At 49.2% G+C, this 9568-nt stretch overlaps 1 protein-coding gene across 1 annotated transcript; it reads left to right on the top strand.

Annotated features, from left to right (window-relative positions):
* Positions 1-3646: 3646 nt before the first annotated feature.
* On the top strand, positions 3647-8197 carry TCL1A (TCL1 family AKT coactivator A). The gene is made up of 3 exons (XM_049897545.1): positions 3647-3766; positions 7610-7780; positions 8141-8197. Exons 1-3 carry the CDS (start codon positions 3647-3649, stop codon positions 8195-8197), a joined length of 348 nt encoding a protein of 115 aa, XP_049753502.1.
* The last annotated feature ends 1371 nt before the right edge of the window (positions 8198-9568 follow it).

The raw sequence follows: 9568 nt of genomic DNA, 5'->3' as shown, positions 1-9568 counted from the left end.
CAGAGGCAGGGACACCTTAGTAACCTCTACGTAGAGTCTTTACAGCTAGCTACAATCATTGAAATTGGTTAAGAGGACCTTAATTGCCAGGATTTTCTCTTAAGAGGAAAACAGTATATATTGGAAGTGATTTTAACATAACAAAAGATAACCGGGAACTAAATGATACAGAGATACCTATTCAATTCCTGCGTCATAGTTAAAGAACTCTAGAGAGCACTGATGGCATGAGACAGACACCCACCGCCACTTCCCCCTAATTGTTCCCCTAGACCAGCACTAAATGTGCCCACGACTCACTCAGGGATCTTGTTAAAACACAGATTATGACTCAGCAGGTCTGCAGTGGGCCTCAAGGCTCTGCAATTCTCATAAGCTCCAGGTGATGCTGATGTTGCTGGCAGTGGCGTCACTAGGATTGGTGTTACTCAGTGCAATTACTCATGGTGTCACCCCTGCATGGACCTCCTCCCATACCAGACCATACAGAATCCTTTGCAATGTTTTTGTACATAAATCATAATTTTGGTATATCACTCCTTTTCCTTTAATTACTACTTTCTTCTCAAAAGAGTTATTGATATAAGTTCACAAATACTAATTACCACAATATTGTAGCTAAAACATCAGAAAATTTGACAAAATCAGAGGCTATAAAAATACCAGCAGCAACGAAAACAAGTGTGTGCTTGTAGCACCTGTGGGCAAAACCATGTGATTGAAAGCATCATTGTAATTGAGTAATAATGGCGGCTCTGACCTGAGGGCATTAACAGGCTCAAAAGTAAATTAGCATAGAGTTTCAGCCTTGTAGGTATATTGATACCTGTAAGCTGGGTTTACAAAAAATGTTTTTGTTGTTGTAACTAACTACAGTGATATTTTTATAAAAAATAATAAATTTCTACTGGAACACTGACGAAAATTTTATGGAGAGTCATTTTGGTGCCGCCCCTTCTGATGGACAATGGTTGCTGGTCTAGGGAACACACTTAGAGGAACAAGGCTCTAGATAATACTATGGCCACGACTCACCCTCAGCATCCTTCTTTGGAACCCAAACAGGAAGGATGGCTTCCTCACTCCCGAAGAGTGAATTCCACTGAGGGCCTTAATGTCCACTCTGCTCATGACATTCCTGAACTAATATCATGAGCTTGTCCAGCTTTTGTCTATTCTCACTTCCCAATAGGCAACTTCATCATGGTTGAGTTGAAAATGGGTTTAGAGCATATCTAGCTTGGTCCATTCATTACAAAAGTATGGCCCAGACGGCAGAGGTTCTGCCAAGTTCACAGGTGGTAGTAGCAAAGTCAACACTGGGTCCAAGTCAAGACATGAGGGCATCAGTTAAGGATTCTGTCAATATGAGTCAAAATAACTGTTTTGGGTTATTTTCTTCACAGAACATCCACTTGATTATTCTCGGGGGAACCTCGCAGACCATTAAAGGACAAAGTTACCAAGGAATAGACTGAAAGCCCTAAGATGATGTAGATAACATGCTGGAGGCTCCCACACACACACACATTCCCAGTTCCCCAGGACTACACAATGGCTATTGTTTCCCCTCCTGTGGAATTTCCATGAAAAAGGCTCAAAGACGCCAGAGAAACCATTAACCTTCTGGGCCATCCTTATTTTACTTTTCATTTTTTGGAACCCATTCTCAAATAATTTTCTAAGTCCCGCACAGGAATAACATATACTTTTGCTTAATACTAAGACGCCCCAGTGTGAAACTGAAGAAATACATTGTCCTTCCAAAGGGTGGTGGAGGTGCGGGGAGGGAACCTCATTCCTGGAAGATTCGCAAGCTTATCCAGCCAAAAGGCCTCTGATTCTCCAAAAGCAGAGTGAGTGCTAATTAGAACAGCTGACCCAGTGAGTCCTGGGGCAAATGAGGTGACTGGGTCAGTAGCCACACTGGCTCCTGGATGCTCCTTAATTGCCACAAGAGTCCACGCCAGAGGTGCTGCTTAAGCTGGAACTTGCTATCATTTCTGACCTCAAAGCTCTGGACCAGGCTGCGACTTCCCCCATAGAGCCTGTTCCCACCATTTTCATCTCATCTCACTCCCAGTGGCTATTTAGTCAAGGACGGTCCACAGGGAATTCAGCCTGAAAGCCAGCAGTCTGAATATTAAATGCCAACACCACTATGGGCTTCACTTGGAAAGAGCTTTGTTAGGCTTTTGTCTTCTGTTGTGCTCCCGGTAAATCCAATCATATCGCTATTACCTCAGGCTACCTCAGCTCATTCTTGGGAATTAGGCTAGCTGGATACGCGGAGAAGCAAATACTCACCTTTGCTGTCAGGGGATCAGACATCAAACTCATTTTCACCTTTACGACATTTCAAAGGATCCCAAATTATTTTCTTGGTGCCCAGTCAGAAAGGAGTCCCTGGGCAGTGCAAATGACTACTAGCCGAAAGGTTGTGGTTCCAACCCACTCAGGGGGGCCTTGAAAGAAAGCCTGGTGATCTGCTTCTGAAAGGTCACCACCTTGAAAACCCTAAGGAAGGCTAAGGAAGGCAGTTCTAATCTGCACACACAGGGTGGCCATGAGTCAGAAATGACTTGGTGGCAATTTTTTTTTTTTTTAATCAGAAAGATGGGAGAGAACTGAAAGGCCAGGCACCCAACCGTGACCAGTCATGCTATTTCAGCAAAGAGGCTGGAAATGGTTTCACATTTTTTCCCTTGTCCTTTATGTTCTTAATTGTCTTAATGGGCATGTGTTACTCCAACATGAAGTGAAATTATTTTCCTTATTTGCTGTAACTTCCAGGGACAGTTTGATCACATAACCCAGGGACTTTTCAACTCCATTGATCTTGGGGCGGAGGGGTTTCTTTCCAAGCATTCATTTTGAGCTACGCTTTCTCTAATGAATTCAGAGCCTATAAAGGGAACGGCCCATGTTTCTTCATCACCTTGTTTCACAATAGCTATTAGACAACCACAGCATCATCAAAGCCGTGGAAAATGTGTGCCTGGGCGGAGGGGGCACTTCAAGAATTGCAGTGTTGCCAAGGACACAGATTCTGTGAGCCAGGGAAGCCGAGGCCTGGGTCAGGCCGCAGGGGCTTTCAGGCCCAGAAGAGTTGGAGGGCCACTGGCTCCAGGTGCCTGGGGTCAAGGGTAGCCTGCGAGTTCAGCAGAGGCCTGGAGCCCCCAGTCCAGGGTTGGCTTGACCAGCCACACGCAGTGGTTCCGGACAGTGGGGTCCTGACGCCACAACGGCGCCTCGCGACAGCAGAAAGGACCAGGGTCATAGAGCAAGGTACCCGGCCAGCAGTGGGGTGTGGGGGCTGGGCGGGACGGCTGGCTGGGAACTCCAGGAACCCCTGGGGCTGGGGCCTGGGCCTCAGGGCTGCCCCCGATCTTACTCGAGGGCACAGCCACGCCCGCGCCACTCCTCGCCGGCTCACCCCTTTCTCCCGCCACACCCTGCCCTTTTCCGCTCCGCCCCGCCCTCCGCCCCGCCCCACTCTCCGCCTCGCGCCCCGCCCTCCTCCCGCCCCGCCACCTGGGGGCGCTGTGCGAGGTCCGCTATAAATGCGTCGGGGCCGTGCATCCCTCCGATCAGCGAGTGGCGGCGAGTGGCGCCGTGCTTGTCCTCCTTGACTGCCCCAGGCTCCATGGCCCAGCAGCGGCGCTCCAGTGCGCAGTCGGTCTTGCACCCGGACCGCCTGTGGTTCTGGGAGAAGGCCGTGTATTTGGACGAGAACCAGCACGCCTGGCTGCCCATAATCATGGAGGTACAGCCCGCTTCAGGCAGAGGCAGGCAGGACTGTATGGGCGCTCGTTGCCTTCCCGGCGGGGCCCCCCGGAGCTGGAGATGCCCCAGGCTGGGCTGGGCCTTTGAGGAGCCCCGGTCCGGCAGCGAGGGTGGTGGCAGGAAGGCTTGGAAGGGGTCTGATTAACAAAGGGCAGCCCAGGCTTCGCAGATGAAACCACTTATAGAGCAGGGTTCTGAAGGATGAGTAGGAGTTCTCCAGGCCAGGAAGGAGGGTGGTGATTACTCAAAGGTATGGAGGCTAACGGATGAGGACCCAGTGGCTCTGGCATGTGTGAATATGATCTTGGTTAAGACAGGACTTCTCTGGGCTTCAGGTTCCAAAAAAAAACCCAAACCCGTTGCCGTGGAGTTGATTCCAACTCGTAGCGACCCTATAGGACGTGGTAGAACTGCCCCGTAGGGTTTCCAAGGAGCGGCTGGTGGATTTGAACTACCGACCTTTTGGTTAGTACCTGAGCTTTTAACCTCTCTGCCAAATGAGAATAATATCTCTCTAAAGTAAGGGAGTAAGTGACTCCTACGCCTGGCCGGTTATCAGACCCTCCTGGTGTGGGCCCCAGAAATACGTGTTTTAAAAAGTACCCTCAATAGATTGATTCGGCTAGTGGTTAAGAGCTCAGGCCGCTAACTAAAAGGTCGGCAGTTTGAATCCACCGTCCGCTCCTTGGAAACCCTGTGAGGGCAGTTCTACTCTGTCCTGTAGGGTCGATATGATTCAGAATCGACTTGATGGCAGTGGGTTTGGTTTTCTGGGGCTTAAGTTTGGGAACCACTCCCAGAGGATGGGGTGTTTTATACCTTCTCTATGCTTTGGAGGAAGCCGATTTAACGCGTAATACCTTACTAAAAAGGCTGGTGTGGAATAAACGTTGACTTTGTTTTACCCCTGATGCTTTACGATGGATCCTTAGCTAATGCGAATTTCTTCTTAAAGAAATATAACTCTTTTGCAAGTGCCTTCCACCAGAGCCTTGGTTTCCCCAAAGGTGAAAAATACTGAAAATTTTCCATATGTAGAGTGAAGAAAGTATAAAAGTGAATTAAAATATAGAGTAGAACATTCATGTAATATAGCAAACAGCAAAAAGTTATTGAGTGTTGACTCTGTCCCCACTTTACAGATGATGAAACTGAGGCATAAAAATGTAAACTTGTCCAAGGTAGCACAGATAGTAGGTAAAGGGGTTGGAATTCCAGGCTCTTAACCGCCTTCTAAACTTGGTATTAATTTATATTTTAATTTCAAAAGCATGCATATATATATATATATATATATATACTTTAAAAAATCAAGTTAAATATTTACTTTTTAATTCAAATATTTGAAGAAAATTTAGGTGAATGTATTTTTTTTTTTTTAATCTCTGGAGAATATCTTCTTGAACATGACACTGAAACCAAGAACTAGACAGAGTTTTCCACAAAATCAGTATAAATTCTGCATGGAAAGTAACCCAGTAGCAAACTGAAGAGGAGTAGAGTGAGATTTGCCACACATGACTAAAAGAACCACTATTCTTCATATATAAAGGTTTACTTAAATCAATAAGAAACACTAACAAGGCAAGAATAGTGATACCCACACTTACATCTTGCAGTGTGATCTGAATAATTTTTTAACAGTGAGCATTAGTTTCTTTCACAGAAAATAAGACTATTTCCACTTTGAAAAATTGTTCATTAAACAAATGTGAGTGCTAAGTATCATGTCAGGCAGGGTTCTAGGCTCTGGGGCACACATTAAATGTGATAAAATCTCAGTGCTTGTGAAGCTGACAGTCTGCTGGGAGAGATGGATAAAAAAATAGCTCTTAAGCTGGTGGTAAGTTCTGTAGGAGAATTAGAGTGGGGTGGGAGGAGACAGTGAGTGATGTGGGGGTCTTCAGGCAAGACCCCTCTGAGGGTCTTAATGTTCTTTTGCCCGTCGTTTTCTTTGTAAACTTTCTGAATCTCCATGTTGTAGGGATGCTCTTACATAGTCATAGAGTTGGATTTGCTGAGCTCATTCATTTTGATTGGTGAATTGAACTCATTGTCAGTTACTGATATAACTGATGAGTCTGGTCTCAGTTCTGCCATATTGTTTCCTATTATGTTTGTCTCTATATACATACATTTGAGCAGAAACCAAATCAAAACCAGACCTTTAGCCACTGCGTCGATTCTGACTTACGGCAACCCCACGTGCTACAGAGTAGAACTGCTCCGTAGGGTTTTCTTGGGCTGTAGTCTTTACGAAAGCATATCTCCAGGACTGTCTTCTGTGGTGCCACAGGGCGGGTTTGAACTGCCAACCTTTAGGTTAGTATTTGAGCACAAATCGTTTGCACCACCCAAGAACTTTTATACAGTTGAGCAGAGACCTGCCTAAAAGAAGGGTGTTACCCTGCCTAGATCTGGGGGAGAATGTTCCAGGCATAGAGGACAGCAGGTGCAAGGGATCCTGAGAGCAGACATGAGTGTGGCGTGTTCGAGAAATTGAGAGGGGGCCTGTGTGGCCAGGACAGGGTGGAGAGTGAAGGACAGAGCCACAAGAGAGGAGGGAGGCAGGGGCCCGGCAGTGTGGGTTTTTGTGTGGTGTGGTAAAGATTTCCACTCATTCTGCCTGGGACTGGGCCATCAGAGGGTGTTGAGCAGGGGAGTGGTGTGGTTTTTAGACGCTCACCCTGGCTGCTGTGCAGAGAACTGACCGTGGAGCACCAGGCGGTGACTTACAGAGCTACTGCGGTAGTTCAGATGAGAGGTGCTGGTGGTGAGAGTTAGAGGTGGTGGAAAGCAGCCTGCCACCAGATCCTAGGGTCCAGGGATATCTTATTTAAAAGAAGAAATATGACAAGATAAAGAATAGCCCATGAAGGCTGAAATAGGCACCTAAAGTGCGCTGTTAGGAAGCTTGAGGGCCCTGGCACAGGCCCTCTGTCTTCGTGATCTAGTGCTGCTGTAACAGAAATACCACAGGTAGGTGGGTTCAAAGAACAGAAATTATTTCTGCACAGGTTAGGAGCGTGTGGTTATTGTTAGGTGCCATCGAGTCGATTTTGACTCATAGCGACCCCACATGACAGTAGAACTGCCCCGAAGAGTCTCCTAGGCTGCAATCCTGAAGGGAGCAGATTGCTAAGTCTTTTCTCCTGCAGAACCTCTGGGTGGCTTCCAGCCTCCAACCTTGTGGTGAGCAGCTGACCACTTAGCCGTTGCACCCCCAGGGCCCCTTGTTTGGAGGGCTGGAGGTCCATAGTCAGGGCGCTGGCTCTGGGGGCAGACCCTTGTCTCGGCTTCTCCAGCCCTGGCATTCTTCAGTTCCTTGGCCATCTCTGATCTCTGAGGCAGCTGTCTTACCCCCATTCTTGCTTCCTTGCTTGCTTGGTTGTCTCTGTGTCTCATTTTCTCTTTATATCTCAAAAGCTGTTAGGTTTAGGACCCACCCTATACTGATATGTCTTTGTTAACATAACAAAGAAAACCCTATTCCCAAACAGGATTACATCCACAGGTGTAGGGGTTAGGATCCCAACACATACTGTGGGAGGACACAATTCAACCTATAGTACCCTCACAGGGAGCAGTTGGTCAGAAGAAGGTAAGCCTTTCCCAGCTCCGTCTGGGTGGCTGGAAGTGGGAGCATGCTGGCCAGTAAGAGTCCCCTCGAGGTAAGTGCTTTAGGCATTGTACTTCCAGCATCCCAGACCCAAATACCCACCAGGCTGGTGAGTGGCAGGAAGGACTTTGCTTACTTGTGTCTGGAGTTGCCCTGGCAAGCCCAGGCCCTGAGCTGTGCGCTGTCCTTCTCTCCTCAATCCAGAGGAATGGTGGCCTCCAAGTCCTCATGCGTCAAGGGGATGCGCCCCTGGGGGAAGGAGTGTGTCCCAGCCAGGCGCCTCCATCCCCTCTGCCTTTGTTGTGGCAGCTCTACCCTGAAGGACAATACCGATGCTCAGATTCCAGTTACTGGCGCATAGTGTACCATGTCAAGGCAAGTGTGCTTCTCCCAGGGGCCAGTTGGGTGATCGTGGGTGGCCCTGCTTTACCTCTCCTTGTCCTCCCCCATCTGTTCCCTCCAGCCCAGCACAAAGAGCTCAAAAAATGGAGAGAATTTACAACAGATGATTTATAAGTGACTGGATTGGAGAAAGTTAGAACCAAATGACCAGGCCATCCCCTGGGGTCTCTGCAGAGGCCCCCATGCTACAGGAAGGCCTCTCGGGTGGGCGGTCACAGGCCGAGGCTGCTGGGAGGAGGAGACTCCCCAGGTCTGCGCCCTGCTCCCCGCCTACTGTGCTGGGCTGTTGGGAGGCCCAGGGCTTGCTGTCTAATTTCCATTCTCTCCACACAGTTCAACAATACAGAGGACATGCTTCTTGAGCTGCTGCCAGGCTCCCGGCAGAAGTGACAGGGTGAGCACTGCTGGGGCCCAGTACCTCTTGGTCCACAGTAGCCAGAGCAGAGTGGCCGGGGTCCATGAAGGCTGACCCCTCCCTGTCTCTGCTGCCCTCCAGGGGGTAGGGTCAGGCTTCATGGTGGCCCCATGTTCTCCTTACTACCTTCCTAGATGCATACCTGAGCACTGCCCTGTGCAGGCTGCAGGTAGAATTTTCCTCTCTAGCCGGTTCGTTAAATAACAGCCTCTGTTTAACCACCGTATCACTGAGGTGGGTATGGTTTTATTGTATGTTTACAAAGGTTTAAGGAAGGTTTAAGCAGGTACAGTGTCTTCTCTGAGTGAGCTCATGGGGCCAGGTTTCAAATTCAGGTCTCTGACACCAAGCTTGTGCTCAGCTCAGCACGAGGGCTCAGCCATGAGGACCAACGCTGCCCTGCCCCAGCCCTGTGCTCCGGCAGCCCTGCTCCCACCAGCCCTCCACCCACCCGTCATGCAGCCCAGTCCTTCTGTTCGCCTCTGAGTCTCTCTTCTCTGGTCCTTTTCCAGGTCCCACAGATCTGTCTCCTCTCACCCCGTGGCCTTGTGTCCTGCTGGCCTTCAGTGGGGATGTTGACCAGCCTTGTGTGTCCTCCTCTGTCACGTACAGGGTCAGGGAGGGAATGGGACGACAGAGGATGAGCCCACCCAGGATACGCTGAGCCTGCCCCCTGACCTCTCTGCCTGCCCCTCAGCCCCCAGCACTGCCTGGCAGCTTGGTGCTACCAGGGAGGACTTCACTTGTAGTGGCTTTCTCCAGTGCCTGGCTGTCGCTCAGCCTTGTTTCCTCAGCGGGATGATAGATTTCTGCCTCAGCCTCCTTTGGTCCCTCACAGCTACAGTCGTTGTGTTTCGCACCCAGGACTGCCTCCTATCCTGTCTCCTCAGCTCTGTGCCCCTCTGCTGTGGGGGACCAGGGGCCCTTCTCCAGGCCCTGGCATCGCTGGCTCATGTGGCACTGTACCTGCACGCAAACATGCCTGTAAAACCACACCTGCCCAAGCAGGTTCAGGGAAGGTCTGAAAGGAGCTCAGAACTCAGAAGACTGCTGGTCAGTGCCCATGACGCATGAGGTCACAGGGTTGCGGCAAGCGAGCACTTTGAACTAGGGGACGGGGCCCCTCAGGTTGCCCGCCTGCTGACGGGGTAGAGGTTGGACACACCTGGGTATTTTGAGGTTGCATGCAGTGTGAGCACTTTGTAATGTTGATTAATTAAATGTACAACAATTCATCTAATTTTGTGCTGAGTCAGATTCTATCCTTGACCTAGATTGTAGCGGAGAAAAGTAAGAATTGGCAGTCTTCAGATTAGAGAAAAATTGAAAGGAAAAAAATACTCACA

The sequence above is a fragment of the Elephas maximus genome, chromosome 10 (genome assembly GCF_024166365.1).
Source record: "Elephas maximus indicus isolate mEleMax1 chromosome 10, mEleMax1 primary haplotype, whole genome shotgun sequence".
Classification (NCBI taxonomy): domain Eukaryota; kingdom Metazoa; phylum Chordata; class Mammalia; order Proboscidea; family Elephantidae; genus Elephas; species Elephas maximus.
This window is presented reverse-complemented; position numbering and strand designations above follow the sequence as displayed.

Bases quoted from the DNA above. Each gene is read 5' to 3' on its own strand.
- TCL1A (XM_049897545.1), top strand. From the start codon at position 3,647: ATGGCCCAGCAGCGGCGCTCCAGTGCGCAGTCGGTCTTGCACCCGGAC. The intron at 3,767-7,609 runs GTACAGCCCGCT...TCCTCAATCCAG, and splicing joins GGCTGCCCATAATCATGGAG to AGGAATGGTGGCCTCCAAGT. The intron at 7,781-8,140 runs GCAAGTGTGCTT...CTCTCCACACAG, and splicing joins GCATAGTGTACCATGTCAAG to TTCAACAATACAGAGGACAT.